This window comes from Lissotriton helveticus, chromosome 3_1 (assembly GCF_964261635.1).
Source record: "Lissotriton helveticus chromosome 3_1, aLisHel1.1, whole genome shotgun sequence".
NCBI lineage: Eukaryota > Metazoa > Chordata > Amphibia > Caudata > Salamandridae > Lissotriton > Lissotriton helveticus.
In genome coordinates this window covers 305,191,249-305,208,334 of record NC_136061.1, presented here as the reverse complement: position 1 = coordinate 305,208,334, position 17,086 = coordinate 305,191,249, and the positions used below count along the sequence as shown (strand labels likewise).

Here is a 17,086-nt window from a genome sequence, read left to right as displayed (position 1 = left end):
AGCTAGCAAGTTAAGACCTCTAAACTGATGATTCTAACCATAATAAATGGTCAACTTGCTCGCTTTCCCCCAAAAATAAAGTAGGAGCCTCTGGAGTCGGAAATCATTCCCCGCTTAAAAACCATGACAAACTTAAAAAAGTCTTGAAAACTTTTTCAAAAGGATAATAACTTTTAAGTGGTGCCTCTTATATATCTAGGATGCAACTGTTCTCACACGTATGGATCCGATATGGATGACACTGGGTTTAATTGTGAAACATTTCGAGGATGTGGAGGGCTGAACTGGTAGAATACCATGTGCGCACATTCTACATGAACGCATCCCTATGTATGGGCACACCTTTGGGTTCTTCATAGAAGACTCGTTTCAACATAAACAGTGTTCATTGTATTCTTTAATGTTCAAATTGATTCGTTTTTATCAATGTCTTTTCAGTATCTTTTCTTCGTTTCAAAATAAAGCTTTTCACATATAATTAACTTTCGGTACTCATATCATGTTATCATGAAAAAATGCTCCAATGCATTTCGGGCTCCTCCGCCCGTTATCAAAGAGCTCTGTAAATAACAAAACGTACATTGTAGCCCATCAGCTTAGAAAATCACGCATATATTCATATATAACATATAAAACAAATCATGTTGGTAAACTCAGGTCTGTGAGGTGATGAATATTAAGTGCCCCAGTTAATATAGCGTGCGGGGTGCGGTGATGGCGTGCTGGATGGTAGGGTTTTTTTTTTACTCACGTGATGTAGCTTAAGTGAAGGCCAGGTGGTCAACTGCAAAAGAACGGTAGAGTTAGCGGGCTTAATGGTATCTCAGTTCACAGAGATACGAGTTGTACAACTCATGATCTGTCAGCGGAAAACGCTGACTTACCAAAATGATGGGTCGGTCTCAGCGTCTTGGGGTTGCGACTCCTTAGAGTCTGGTATCCTCGCGGTGGGGGTATGGCACACCCGGGGCGGGGTGCAGTGCTATATAGACGGAGACGGCAGCTCGAGTGTTGTGGGTGATGCGGAAGTGAGGCGATCGGACCCTGATAGATTTACGGTCATGTGTGTGTTGAAAAAATAGAAGGCGGACTGCGTGTGAGGAAAGTGGGTGGCCATCTTGAAGGAACTCGGGGTTATGTGAATAGAATGTGTGTAAACAAGATGTACATGTCACATTTGTATATGAATAATAACAGGTGGCGCAAAAGTTTTGTGCATTAGGGTATCACCGGTGGTGATTTATAGAAAACAGCTAAATTCTGTTTGGTCGTTGAGCCCAAATGGCTTCAATGTTTGTAAGCGGTATATCCAGGCTGTCTCTCAATGGAGTAGAGCTTTATTGTTGTCTTTCCCTTTTTTTTTATCGATGATCTCCAGGACCAGAAATTTTAATTGTGCTATGCTGTGCTTTTTTTCCCAGAAATGCATTGCAATGCTGGACTTCTCGTTCTTGGTTCGAATGTTTGATTTGTGCACGTTGAGGCGTATCTTAATCTTTCTTTCCGTTTTTCCAATATAAGTTTTTCCGCATGGGCACTTCAGTAGGTAAATAAGGTTGCATGAGTCACATGTGGCATTGACATTCAATTTGATTTTATTGCCCTTCCTGGGATGGCAAATGTAATTTCCTTTTATTACGTTATTACAACTGTTGCAGTTGAAACATGGACGGGTTCCTTTTGCTTCTGTTCTAATCATAGGTTCTTTCGATAAGATCTCTTTAAAATTTTTGTTCCTAGTGTAAGCAAAGATAGGAGGTGATTTGAATAACTCTTTGAATTCCGGTTCTGATGCTAGGATCCACCAGTGATTTAGGATGATTTTTTTGTACGCCGTACTTTGTGTGGAATATTTTGAGACTACCACTATCCTGTTGTCTTTGGGTTTCATGGGCCTTGTTAGTGCTTGGTTTCTAGTTATTTTACCAGTGAACTAGAAGTATTCCCCTGAATGAGAATAATTAAAAGAAGCCAAAAAGGGGTCAAGGAAAAACAATACCACAATACAAATATATATAAAGAATTCTTACAATTTATTGAAACATACAAATGTTAAAAGGAGAGTGGTCCCAAGGATTGGAGTCCACTCAACAAAATTAAAACAATAAAAACGAGTCTCAATTTCGGCCAGCAAGATTGAATCACAAAGACAGAAAAAACAGTAAGACATAAAATTTGTGCAATACTTATTGTATATTCGGACTCTATTGTATACACCTAAGCTATATGTACTGTGATACAATATATCAGCGAAAATGTCGAGATCCTGAATTATACTGTGTGTAGCGTCGACGCGTTTCGGTGGTTTTCCAAATTATTGTCCACCTTTATCAAGACACCTTTTGGTTTCTGTCGTGGTGTAGGGGTCTATGTAATTGCCCTTGAAGTCCGTGAGTTTACGTTGTATTTCTATATTATTTAATTTTGAAAGCCAATTCTGTTGGGTTGTTTCTTTGGCTCATATGTCCAATTTCATACTCCTGTAGGTAAAATGCCTAGGCATATGATAAGTTCAGAGTGGTTGTGCCAAAAAACTGTATTGCTGGTCGTCTTTACATAGTTAAAATCCAGAGGCGCCTAAGTCTTGTCCTTTGCAGGATTAGATTCCGTTTCTCTAATGTTCCGCTAAGAACTGCTCGCTTCTCTGGGTATATTCAATGTTAAAATTATGGAACCAGAGGCGTTAACATCATGTCCTCGTGTTATAAGGTTCTGTTTTACGATGGACTGCCTGCTTCTCTGGTTCTGCGACTTAGGCGCCTCTGGATTTGGCAGTGTGCATGAGTCTTACACCTTCCGACATTCCATCAACAACCTGTGCCACCAGGAAGGCACATACGGAAATGCACTGGTCTTTCGCCAATACCAAATGCACACACCTCAACTACAAAATCATGCAACTCACAACACAGGAAATGCACACGTCACAAGCTCACATACAAAATTCACACCCACCAGACACAACAACACATCTAACTGTGGGAACCTGGGCCAGCCATGTATATTAACCATCAACGGCATGGCACCTCAGCCACACAATAGCAGAATATGGGACGAGGTCGGGACCAGGCATGTGCGAAGGAGGCAAGTGACCGATAAATGAGAATGTACACAATGCCAAGTGTGGTGTGGTGCAGTATGCAGACCACACACATATCCATGTCAACACAAGCCGCTGGTGTTTTGAGTGTAGTTGACAGTGAACGCAACCATGTCACCCCAGCCAGTGGGGAAGATCACGGAAATGTAGCTTGTTATGCCCCCCCCCCGTAAGCGTGAGCGGGGTGGGCTGGCCCGGCATACGCCAGGCCAGAGTAGGAGTGTGAATAAAAGGCACGTAACTCTTGGCGTGGTCCTCTTCCGGAATGCCCAACGTCTCTGCCAGGGCAGCGCTGCTCACCCCGCTACGAGGCCGACGACGTCGCCGTGAGCGGAGTTGCCTGCGATCCTGTGTGCCTGCTGCACCCCGGGACGCTGGTTCCGAACCAGTCCTGCCCGCCCCTGTGCACCCAGGACTCAATGCCCACCTGCCGACACCGGCGTGTGTCAAAGAGGACCCACCACGTGCCAGAGCAATCTCCAAGGCCAAGGCCCGCGACCTTGGCAACCTCCTCAGACCATTACGGCCTCTGCAACATAGGCCCGCCGTACTGGTTTCTCATTGCCGCACTCCACCGGCATGCACAGCGGACAAGTAGGTCACACATTTGGAACTGAGACTTGATTACACCATGGCAGAGCACATAAATTATGGCTGAGTTTATGTCACTATACTCCCTTCGATGTGGTGCGATAAGGTGGAAGTAGTACATCACAACCGCAAGATTCTATGGACCCACGCAGACTACTGCTCTCGGCCTACGCTGCACCCGAGTAGATCACAGAATTGGAACTGAACATTGATTATTCTATGGTAGAGAACATATCATTGCACGCAAGGAGAGGCGTAAGAGGATGACAAGTTGCATTTTAGAGGAAAAAAGGGTCATCGTTACGGAGGTGATTGGACACTAACGACAACTGCCCTGGTGTCACTAGCTCTGTGCATCGCAAGCCAATGACACGTGGCTGTGGGCCACTGCTGACTGCTGCCTCCGGCCTACACTGCGGTCGAGTAGGTCACAGAGTCATGATTTGGCAATGGCGGAGTTCCTTTTAGTGTACCGGCATCATCGCAGACTGCATCCACTCTCAGCCCCGGTGCCACTAAGTCAGTTCCCCGACATTCATGGACACTCTCAGGTCATACATAGGTGTCTGAGTCTATGGACAAGGGGGTAGTTTTCATCCTCATGCAGATGATACCGAATTGGTGGTGGGAACGAGGCTGTCGCTTTCCACTCCTCCATTTGCTGCTTCCAGATAGCTTCTACCCTCTGCATCATGCCCTGGTGGACACCTTCCACTGTCCCCCGCAACCCTCCACCACATTCACCTTCGATATTGACGGGGACCCGCTCAGTCTGCTTGGCCCAACCTCAGTGGACCGCAAGACACCGTCCTGTGGTGTTATGCCTGTGCCAGCTACTGTGCATCCAGGGCCACTAACTCTGCAGCTCAAGTCGGGGACCCTGTCTGAATGAATATTGGATGACCTCTGTGATGGTGGTCTTGGGGTCATCAACGCCATGTGTCTGTGGCCCAGCGCTGTCCGCTGCCTTCGGCCTCAACTGTGCTCACACATCCAATCGAGTCCTGATCGGCCCGGACGTGGCATTACCTCAGGATGCACACGCCACCATCGCCAGGGCCAACTCCAACCACCATCTGCCAGAGTCGAAACAGTGGTACTGGCAGATTAACGGATGGGTCAGACCTGTCGTGAATGTCATCATCTGCCTGATCCCCTGCTCAGCACTACAGGTGCCACTGACTCAGTGCACTCCAACCCATGGACCATTACTAATTGAGTTTTGTGCTGTGGATAGGTTGTGCAGCAATGTCACCTCAGGCAGTATGGGAGGCCTGGGACGTTGATGAGGACGATGATGCAGGTCAAACACACCCCACTGTATCTGCATTAGGAATTGTTTTTATAGCTTTTATGGTGCATTTTCCTGCCAGACGCATGGGATTTGCAGGCCTGCCGCTTGTTTCGCTGCTTTTTGTATTGCAATTGGCTTCATCGCAGCTTTTTTGCGTTTGTTTTTCGCATTTTGGCGGCATGGCGTTGAATTTAACATTTGACACGTTATCTGGAGTCTATCGCATGGTACTGCTGTGTTGTGAATACTTGGTTAACACAGAGTAATTTTCCCACAATGGACTGCGATGTTGAGAGTTGCGTTAAGTCACTTTTGCAATGGTTGTCACACGTACTTGAGAATATGCCCCACTGTTTTCCAATATCCTTGGTCAGATCCCCTCTTAAAGTGGAGAAATTCTTCTTGAGATCTCAAAATAGGATAGTTAGAAATTGCTTGGTCACTGGTACTTCTGTGTCCAATCGTCTGCATTACCTTCCACGTCTGCCACGCTTCCAATGTCTTGCGGCACAGTATGCTTTGTGATATCTAGTTTCAATAGAAGACCACAAAAACACAGGCTTATTTACAAGTCCAGTGCGCTGCCGGCGGGTCACTTTTTTCGACGTACCCGCGGCGCAGAGTGCCTATGATATTTACAAGCCACATAAAGTCAGCCTGTGTGTTTTTTCATGGCCTTGTAAATATAGCCCCTTTTTATGCATTACTCTGCGTGAAAGGGGCGCTCCATGGGTGTTGCTGAAGATGCTCCCACGCAACACAGATGGAACCTGACGCATTCCCAGATTTACTAGTTTCTGTAAACCTAGGAATGCATCAGATTCCTATGCCTTCCCAGGGGAGACATATGAGAAGCGCAACAAAGAGAAATACCTTCCATTTTCTATGTGTGCTGCATTCTGCCCATTCCTGCCCTTTTCTTTTGACGCACAGCAGCACAGCAGGAAGGCTTGCTGTGTTGCAGTGCGACAAAATATTGTAAATGAGGCCCACCCTGCTTTTCTTTGCTTTTGCAGCTGCCATCTTGCAAAGGCTGTATCTTCCAAGTGCACCCATCTTCCAAGAGGGCACATCTAACCTCTAACTCCACCACTGCAACAGCACATGCAGAGAGGGAAGGCCACTGTTCTGGGACTGAGTCTAAGTACAGGAGGGCAGATTTACAAGGAACTGATGCATCTGCATAGATGTGTCAGTTTCCTTGCGTCAGCACCAAATGTCCTTGTGCCACTATGGATGCGCTGTATTTACAATACAGTGCTCCATGGTGCAAGGATTAACAGATGAGTCAGAAATTCTGATGCATCTGTTGGCGCAAAAGCGAAGCATGGCTGGAGTTGCTCATGAAAGTGACGCAACTCCAGCAATGCGCCCCAATAGATGGGTGAGTTCCATTCATAAAGTCCTGTGCCATTCCTTATGCCTGGTCTGAGCAGGCGTAGGGATTTTGACGCAGTAAAGGCATAGAGTGACGCTGTGAAATCTTTTATATTGCTCTGCGTCAGTTCTACATGGCTTTTTGGGCGCCTACCCTGCATACATTATACCTGACGCAGGAATATTGTGACGCAGGGCTTTACAACATGACGAATCTCCCTAGATGCGTCACGTTGTAAATAGGCTGCAACATTTACGCCGCAGCTGCGTCACGAAAGAGACGCAACGGCGGTGCAAAAGTCATGTAAGCAGCTTGTAAATCTGCCCCAGTATTTGGTACTGCTAGGGTACCTTTCCAGTACAAACCTTATACTAAACATCATGCATACACCCTTGAACAATGGTGCAAGGATGTGTGCAAGGTGTAAGGCAGCCTAAGCTGTGTCAACCCAGGCTCAGAGAGCAAAAGTACCATATCATAGTAGATATAGTGTTGTTCTGTTCTCGCCCTTTCACACAAAGCTGCGCTGAATGAAATAGTAAATTTGCCTCCACATATAAATTGGGGAAAAAGTTAAACGAAAAGCCCCAGAAAGAGAGTGCAGCTTGTTGAAAAAAACAGACAGGTTGTAGCTGTCAGGCAAGATATTGTGCAACTTGACACAACTACAGAATAATCCCTGAATCTACATTTGCATCATTCTGAAAGGACATCACACCTAGGGGAAAACAAGTGCTAGGATAACCTGTAGAAAGCTAATAGGGCTGGGTAGAGGGTGTCTCACATGACAGATTTGCCTCTGAAACATTGGTAGACTTGATTCTGGCTTGGCAGTTCGGGCTGGACTGTTCCTATGAGGCATAGGGTCAGACTGATTTGCATATAGTCATGTCTGAACTGGGGTGGCCGAGTGGGCTAAAGAACGGTGATGGATTAAACCCAGATCAGTTGACTGGGGGTGAGTGCTTGTATTGTCAACGCTCAGTCCATCATTTCCTTTGGTTTTTTTTTTTGTTCGCCATAAGTTGGCAGGGTATGCTCAGACGTGAGTCCCTTGCTCACTTTGCCACTGGATTCAAGCAAGCCGGGCTGAAGACGGCTGAAATGCCAGAAACCGGTCCTCGGTAGCTTGTTTCCGGTCCAGGGAAGGCATGGCTTGGCAGTTCGGGCTGGACTGTTCCTATGAGGCACAGGGTCAGACTGATTTGCATATAGCCATGTCTGAACTGGGGTGGCAGAGTGGGCTAAAGAACGGTGATGGATTAAACCCAGATCAGTTGACTGGGGGTGAGTGCTTGTATTGTCAACGCTCCGTCCATCATTTCCTTTGGTTTTTCTTTGTTCGCCATAAGTTGACAGGGTATGCTCAGACGTGAGTCCCTTGCTCACTTTGCCACTGGATTCAAGCAAGCCGGGCTGAAGACGGCTGAAATGCCAGAAACTGGTCCTCGGTAGCTTGTTTCCGGTCCAGGGAAGGCATGGCTTGGCAGTTCGGGCTGGACTGTTCCTATGAGGCACAGGGTCAGACTGATTTGCATATAGCCATGTCTGAACTGGGGTGGCAGAGTGGGCTAAAGAACGGTGATGGATTATACCTAGATCAGTTGACTGGGGGTGAGTGCTTGTATTGTCAACACTCCGTCCATCATTTCCTTTGGTTTTTCTCTGATTTAATAATATCAGACTCACCTCTTAAGATGGTGGCTGGGCTCAGTAATATCCTGGTACATAGTTTGCATACACAGGAATTGACAACATGCACTTGAATGTGTCCAATAAAATACAGCAACACATTAACAATAACTCTTACCCGTGTGAATTAATTCCAAAAAGAGAAGTGTGACATAAAAGCCCCTGGGACGAGTCAACCTTCGGCAGCAGATCATATGGGAAACACTGAACCAAAGCCTGCATGTGTGCTGAACAGCGCTGCATGAATTCCACCATCTTCAAGAAAAATATGAATTGAGACACAGGTCATTCATTTCTCTAATGGGAACACCTAAAAAGCATGTTTGAGGAGAATGCTGGTTAGTGGAAATTCTTCAAGAGCATACAAAGGAACCCGAACCAGAACAAGTATACCCGTCTAATGCCATGTACAAAATGACTAATCTGACAACTTTATGAGAAATTTGTACAGTGCACACTAACAATATGACTACATAAATGCTTATGCATCCATAATAGCATCCATAAATTACTAATGCCTGACAGACTGATCATGCTCCAGAGATAACAAAAATATAAATAAAATAGATAAGGAACAATTGGCATTAGAAAAGCAATTTCCCGAGATTTTTTTTCTGAATTCTAAGAAGTTTCGACAAAACTGATTTGTATTCAATAAAGGCAACAGGAGAGGACCTGACTATACGTGCCACTGCGGATTAACAGCATGTTTTTCAATAATGTACGTAGGAGCTTACATGAAAGGGGAATGTCACAGCGTCGATGTAGGTAATACTGTCTTTTTCAATACTATTATGATCGTATAATATCTATGCAGGACAAGATGTCTCTTTGAAATTTGACTTTGATTTGATTGTAAGAAAATGTAATTCTCTTAGGGCCCGATGTAGGTAAATTAGATTTACCGATTCATAAATACCGAATTTTACCGATTCGGTATTCATGAATCGGTAAATCTAATGTAGGTAATTTTTCGGTAAAAAATACCGAATCGGTAGGATTCGGTATTTACCGATTCTGTAATTACAGAATCGGTATTTGTCATCGATTCCTATGGGCCTTGAAGCCCATAGGATTCAATGGCAAATACCGATTCGGTAATTACAGAATCGGTAAAATTACCGAATTGCCAAGGGGGACAGGGTGTCACTTTGACACCCTGTTGCACCCCTGTTTGTGGATTGTGTGCCATGTGACACACATACATGCCCTTAGGGCACCTCTTAATGTGTGTGTGCCACATGGCACAGGTGTACATGCACAGATGTGCTTGTTCACAGGTATTCGTTATTTACCATGCAGTAGTATTACATGGTAAATAACGAATCGGTTAGGGCCTGTGGTACTCGGTAACTTTACAGAGTCTGTATTTTACCGAATCGGTAACTTTACCGATTCGGTAAATTCGGTAAATATACAGATTCTGTAAATTTTAAGGCCCCTAGATCTCCATTTGCAAATATCGGTCGGTAACGGCCGAGATCGGCCGTTACCGACCGGTATTTGCCGACCAACATCTGGCGCCTAGTCTGAAAGAGAGAAGTAGTAACTAGACCTTTATGATCTGTAGAGCAAGTGGTGGAGTTGTGACTACAGGGTGGAAAGCTAAATTAGAAGAGAGCACAAGACCTATGTAAAAACGATTTACCTGAGGACTGCGTTCCTTCCCTGCCATGAGCGCCCAAGCATGTGGGTTCCTTCCATCATTATCATGGAGTCGCAAGTCTCCTCCTGCCTCCATCATCTTGCTGAGAACACAGTGGTTTCCCGAAAAAGCTGCTGCATGCACCGGTGTGCTCCCATCATAACAGCGGCTGAAAATGACAGTTTTATTATAATTTAGAAAGGCAGATGAAACTGGAACTAAACAATCCACTTCATCATTTGTGTGACTCCCAGGCAACAAATTAGTTTAACAAAGCTAAAGTGATTTAAAATTAGTCTGAGCAGTATACATCTAAATGAGATGGCTGCAAAGTGCATATGTGCAACAGGTGCGTCACTGATGAGGGTTAAATTGTATAAAACCTTTGAAAGTTGGGTAATCTATGGGATATATTCAGTAATATGTTGCTCTGAGTTTGTGTCACAGTGCACAGAAAGTGCTAAACCATCTCTAAGCATAGACTTTTGTACTGGAAAGGCAGCCTTCAAGTACAAAACCAATGATTGATTTAAGAAATTGGTTGCTGGTTAAAGGGGAAGAACCCCTACTCAAGCAGCAACCACAGTCCCTGTCAGGGTGAAGTCACAAGCAAAACCCAAATTAATCTGTGATCAAGCCCTCTAGTAGTTTGGCACAGAGCAGTCAAGCTTAACTTAGAAGCACTGTCTAATGTATTTATGAAGTACTTCATGCAGTAATAAAGTGAAAATACAACAGAAAAATCCCACACTAATTTAGAAAAATAGAGGAAAGTAAATAAATAAATCAAGACTAAACGACCAAAAATCCAATCAGTAGAACTGGAGATATGAAATGTTAAAGATTGCAGTGAATATAAGCCAGAAACTACTAAGGGGCTTATTACGAAACCACCTATTGCCATTATTTTGGGCAGGAGACCGTCGACAATGAGTCGGCCATCCCAATAGCCTTATTAGGATACAACCGCCATACAAGCGGTTGTAAAATGCTTTTTTCTACAGCAGCTTGTGCTGTGGGCCAGGAAAAGGCCTGCAGCGCAAGCCACAGGAGAAAAAGGCACTTTGTGCACATCCATGCACTGTGTGCGAGGCACCATGTGGTGCTTGGCACGCAGTGCATGGATGTGTGGCGGGGCACTACATCTGCACCCCAAGCAACTTAGCAGTGGTCCACGAGGACCGGGGCCCTGCTTGGGGCTGCCAAAGTCCGTTTCTGTCTACCTATTCATGGCGGTGGGACCACCATGAAGAGGCAGTCTCTTAATCCCTAACCGCCGTCTAGACAGGAGCTTTGACCTCTGCAGACTGACCGTCTTCATTGTAATGTAGTGGTTGGATGATGCCCTGGATCGCAGGTGGACTGCTACTGACAGCCTGACGGTGGCAGTCCGCCTGCCATTGTAATGAGGGCCAAAGTGTCAACTGTAGTTATCTGGTTGTGCCGGACTGGGACAAAATCACAAGTTCAGGCCAAACGCGAGAGAGAGCGGGATGGCTGCATGGAAACAGTTGGGCCCGTTGAACACTAGTACCTCAAATCCTGGATGCGTAGTATTGCAAGGTACTGCGCTGAGGATGCATTACACAGCGAAGGCATCGAGTGGTCCAAGTTAGAGATGTGTCACGCTGTGCCCATTCTGAAGAGCTGCAAATTTGTGATGCAAAGTCCTGTATCATCATTGAGGAGGCTGTTGATAAGGGTGCTTGTGATGCGAAGTCCTCCAGCGAGGATGCGTTGTGCACCGGTGGGTTTCGAAAAAGTTGTAGAGCTTGCTATGCAGAGTTCTGCAGCGTCATTAAGGCTGCTGTCAATGAGGGGCTTGTAATGTGAGGGCCAGCGTCTGGGATTCATCCCACATTGGCGCTTCCAATGAGGCTGTGGGCTGCGTCGGGAAAGTTCACGCAGCAGAGAAGATTGAACAGGTCATACTTTGGTTGAGATACATTGAAGACCTATTCACCTAAGGAGGGGACGCAGTCTCAGAGACCTCCTTGTACATAGTTACATCACCACGACAAGACAGGTGAAGGAACATAATCTTCAAGGTTTCTTCCCTTATGGTCATTATCAGGCCTATAGGAATAGTTACATACATAAAGAATTCACGACAGCCAGGCAGAATCCCACCAGAGTAATGCCTCAATTCCTGACATACAGCTCTTCCTTCGTCATATATATATCTCAGAATGTCCCTGCAAGCTCAGGTATGTGGGCAGTAACACCCAGATGGGTAAAAGGACGATGATTGAACATGAAGGCAATTAACAACAAGGATCCCCACTTTCCTGTAGCAGCATTGACATGCATTTTTCTGACAGTTCCCTTCCGTCATAGTATGCCATTGAGCAGATACCCAATAAGAAACACGGTTGAGACAGAGTAATAAGACTCAGGAAGAGGGAGCCTAAATACATCATAGACTTACAAAACTAAGAGCCCAGGTGGGCTCAATGAGGAACAGGGGTCCATCTAGACCATCTGTCTGATGCCCACTCTAGCAAGTTTAATGTTGCTTTGAACGCTATCATGTCACGGCTGGCACTGATTGAATACAGACTATGACAGACCCTGGACTGTATGAAACATCCGGTAGACCCTTTGCAGGCACAAAGTACTCCAACCTGTGGTGTTTCTAGTAAGACCTGTTTAGTCCACCTTCAGAGACTTCCAGTGCACCTTAGTGCGTCAGTTTCCTCACCCACAGCTCCTTAGGCTGCCAGGGTGTTATCTGGAGTTGCTTCTGTTTCCTTAGGACCCTTAAACCTCTGCTTGCAGTGCCCGGACTTCCGCTAGTGGTACACCCTGTTTCCCTAAGACATGAGTTGTAATCAACTTGCCCCCTGAAGCAACCCCATACGTTGTGGCCTTAGGGAATGTCCCCTCTTGACCAAACCTACACTAGAATCTTACAGAGAGATGAAAAAGAAAAGGGCTCATTGGTTTAACTCATACTTCAACTTATTCTTGGACAGCTATGAATCCATTAACATGGTGCGAAGTGTACATTGGCGAGGTGGGCGGGGGACTGTGTTGTGGTAAACTTTAATAAACCCACCATTACTGCACGTGTTTTGACTACCTCAGGCATATTCAGATCTTTTAGACCATGATTTGACCGGAACTGATCTAAAGCCCTCAATCAGCTGAAGGTTTTTAAAATAGTTCAGTTCTCCAAATTAAAATGGATTACCAAGTGAAGAGTAAATGCCTACTAAATGATCGGCAGCTAGAAAAAAATCTAACTTTTAGTGGAGGGTGATGCCACGGGGTGTGACATTAACAAGCGGGAAGAGGATTTCCTCACAACGGGGGAAGAAAAAAATTCTTATTTTTATACCCTGCCAAAAACACACAAAAACCGAAACCACCCTCTGGGCCGCCCGATGGTATGAGGAATTGGTTTGCTTTTGTGATTTTTTCCTCAAACCTAATATGCAAGCCACGTCCACCTACTTAAAGGATACGAAGGATCTGCTGAGACAACTAGATTCCCTTACTTTTAACCCGGACACTTTTCTTTTTGTCAGTCTTGGCATTGAGAGCCTTTACAGTAGCCTCCCCCAAGATGAAACACTGAGAGGCATATTCTGAAGGATTAATTGCAGAGTTATCGGCACTTTATCGCAGCCAAAGTGGCGATAAAGTTATCGCTATATGTGAAAGTCGGATTCCAACCTGCACACCTACTCTCAAAAACTTGGCAAAGTGTGCTAGAGTAATCAATTTATCAAAAAACGTGCTGCTGTGTGCTTAAGATCCAGCCTATTGGGCCTGTGAAACTAATATGTAAGAAAAGGTGCAGAGAACTCCGTCCCTGTCACTCAGCGCACTTATATGTAAAGTCCCTAGGGCTTCAATGAGTAGTAAAACAATAGAAACAATAATCTCAAAATGTCAACCATATAATCAATACCAAGGTAATTTAATTCAATCCTTTACTGAATCAGATAAACAACCATCAAACATGAAAATCAAGAGTTCAAAGTAAACACAAACGTATAAATCATATGTTAGGCCTCAATTTAGGCTTATAACAATTTTTTTGACAAGAACCCAATGCATTTCAGGTACAACCCTTCATCAGGGGGCGTAACATTTTTGAGTGCTTTCAAATTCTGTTCTTGAATTTAATAACCACGTGCTGGAACAAGGAAAACAAGCATTGGCATAGCCAATAGGTTTTGCCTTTGGGACCGTATAAGTTTTTAGTTATGCAGCACAATATCCTTGGTGCAACTACATCAACTGTTGCATGGCTAAACACTTAGAAGGTCCCAAAGGCGAGGCCTATTGGATATGACAATGCCTGTTTCAAGGGGGGCGAAAAGTGTTTTTTTCTGCCCTGCGTCTCAAGTATATACGTCTATCTTTGACGACGCACTAGCCAGCAATGCCCCTCCCACACACACACACACACACGCAGACACTTCCACTCTGAGTGAGACTGAGGGGGCTTGTTAGGGGTTCGCGAAGAATTGGTTCACTTTAGGTGTCCCAAGGGCTTTTTGCTGAGTTTTGAAATAGGAGCTGCACATCTCTTTTTGATTACTCCAGCTCACGCTCTTTTTACCAGAGCGCGGTCAGGGCACCCATTTCATGTAGAGAACTGGTTTACAATTACAAAAGCCCCTCTTACATACGACTAGGGACAGGAAACAACACGGCCTGCCCCTGGCACGAGACAGACAAGAAGGGACGTGCAAAAGAATGACCTAATAAGGAGTGAAAGGGGGAGGGAGGAAATGCGCGGGAGGAAAAGTGTAGGCGAGAACTGAGGAGGGAGTTAAAGCAGAAGGGTGGTGAAGACGGCGGGAGAAGGAAAGTGAAAATGTTAAAAGTGAATGGAAGGGGGTTGATGAAAAGATGAGTAAAGATAGAGGAAATGCAGAATAAGGTATAAACAAATGAAGTGAGTGGCATCAATTGAGAGAAAAGAAGAGCTGGAGATGAGAAATATTTTGTGAGGAAATAAAGCACCAGGTGAGAATAAAAGAAGAAGAAGAACGAAATCACGACAGAGAATGGAACTATGGAGAAGAACTGAGAAGGAACAAAATGAACAATTGGGAACTGCAAGGTAAAAAGGAGAAGGAAGTAAAAGCAAGTCAAAGGAATTATTGGGAAATGGAACAGTGTAGGTAGGTTTAGCTAGGAAAAGGTGGAAATTAGGAAGGGGAATGAAGCAATTGAACGAAAGGAGGAACCATTGAGTAAAAATGTGATGCAAGATGAAGGAAGAGCCAATTGAGATGTAGGACAGACAAATGGAAAAAATGCAAGCAGTAACAAAATAATAATGAGGGGCAAGGCAAATGCGAGAGCGAGTGCCCGGGAGTGCTGCATGCGTGCGCAATCTGCTGTTTTTTGAAGCAAATACTCGTGGTTGTGGCGCACCGCTGCGCACTCTCGCAAGCTGTTTGCTGCCACAAGCACGAGTATGTGCTTCGAAAAACAGCTGATCGGCGTCTAAAGGTCTCCTATGCAGCGCAGGCGCACTGCGTAGACGAGACCCAAAAAGGAACAGGATTTAGGGCAAGATGTAGGAAGCCTAATACCGGTCGGTAACGGCAGAAATTACTGAAGTTGTTCAGGCTGTACCGTGCTGACTGCTGAGGGAGACCTTTATTGTAAAACGACTAGTGTGGGTATCAGAGGGGCCGTTGGTGTAGATACAAGTAGTACGTTAAAGAGATGGTCGATGTAGTCACTATATATTTACATTAATATAAACAGTAGGCCACAAGACAACTCAAGTTGAGTTCATCAGAAACATGAATTTAATTCTTCAATCAAGCATTCAATAAATGCTCTTACAATTCAGAGTATTCATATAAATTACCGAAGTTGTTCAGGCTGTACCGTGCTGACTGCTGAGGGAGATCTTTATTTTAAAACGACTAGTGTGGGTATCAGAGGGGCCGCTGGTGGAGATACAAGTAGTACGTTAAAGAGATGGTCGATGTAGTCACTATATATTTACATTAATATAAACAGTAGGCCACAAGACAACTTAAGTTGAGTTAATCAGAAACATGAATTTAATTCTTCAATCAAGTATTCAATAAATGCTCTTACAATTCAGAGTATTCATATAAATTACCGAAGTTGTTCAGGCTGTACCGTGATGACTGCTGAGGAAGATCTTTATTGTAAAACGACTAGTGTGGGTATCAGAGGGGCCGTTGGTGGAGATAAAAGTAGTACGTTAAAGAGATGGTCGATGTAGTCACTATATATTTACATTAATATAAACAGTAGGCCACAAGACAACTCATGTTGAGTTAATCAGAAACATGAATTTGATTCTTCAATCAAGCATTCAATAAATGTTCTTACAATTCAGAGTATTCATATACATCCCTGTGGAATCTGCATACTTTCATTATGTACAGTATAATACAGTGCTCTCAGTGCAGAAAGAGAGAAAGGTTTTGGAGGGAATTGGGGGTGGTTGGGTCAGTGAGGGACAGGGTAAAGGTGATGTGACATAAACACAATTCAATCATGTACAGTGGAACTTTTACAGCCTAATATAGGTCTATTGTTCCCTTTTCAATGCATTACACATAGGGCCAAATAGATTGATTTCTTCGAATCCTATGGTTTATGCTTGGTAGTTGTATGGCAGTCTACAAGGGCAGATTTGTCGGTTATGGTTGTGAGTGTGACATGGGGTGACTCTGAAATCTTTTTGTGTTGCAGTGGAGGGAAGGGTGCTTTTTAAGAGCTGTGGGGGAGATGCAGGTTGTCAAATGCTGGCTGCCCTCGCTGAAAAAGTACTTGTTCTGGTATCAAGGGGAGGCGGGGAAGGGGAAGGTGGGGAAGTGATGAGCTGAGTCGTGCTGCGGCTCTGGACAGATCAGGGTTGGCTGAGGGAGGGGTTGGCGGTGGCTAAGGCTAGAGACAGAGAGGTGTTGGAGTGCTACATGTTTAAACCCCGACATTCTCTGCCAACTCTACAAGGCTGGGCAAGAGGGAAATGGATTTCGCCTTAAATGTTACGTAAATCGAAACCTGGATTATATGTGTAAAAACGAACACTGTGAAATATTATAGAAAGAGATGTGGAAGGAGGAAAGCCTTCCCTTCTAGGGTAAGAAATAGTCACCATGACAAGCAACCCTCTCGAAGATAAGGCGGAAGGGGCGTGGTTTAAATGTGCTTCCATTACACGCTAGCCTCTGCGTTTTCGTCGCTGCTGGATTGGGCGCTTTGTGAGCATGTCTCCCATGACGCAGACCTATCACTGTCACTGGATTTATAAAAGCAGGTGCCGGAGAGGGAGGGGCGAGATTTGAGAGAGCAAGAGGAACCAAGCACCGGAGGTTCCAGTTGTGTAGGCAGGGCAAAACTTGGGGCTACCAAATATATGAGGTATTCAGT

General features: G+C 44.8%; 1 protein-coding gene across 6 annotated transcripts in view; it reads right to left on the bottom strand.

Annotated features, from left to right (window-relative positions):
- Positions 1-17,086, bottom strand: part of TEX14 (testis expressed 14, intercellular bridge forming factor) — a 2,253,432-nt gene that overhangs the window by 1,691,843 nt on the left and 544,503 nt on the right. For all 6 annotated transcript variants that reach the window (XM_078679858.1, XM_078679856.1, XM_078679860.1 and 3 more), the window contains 2 exons: positions 9,704-9,869; positions 8,174-8,310 (listed from right to left, as the gene is read on the bottom strand). In XM_078679858.1, the coding sequence (XP_078535984.1) occupies positions 8,174-8,310; positions 9,704-9,869 (303 nt within the window). The remainder of the gene's footprint in view (positions 1-8,173; positions 8,311-9,703; positions 9,870-17,086) is intronic.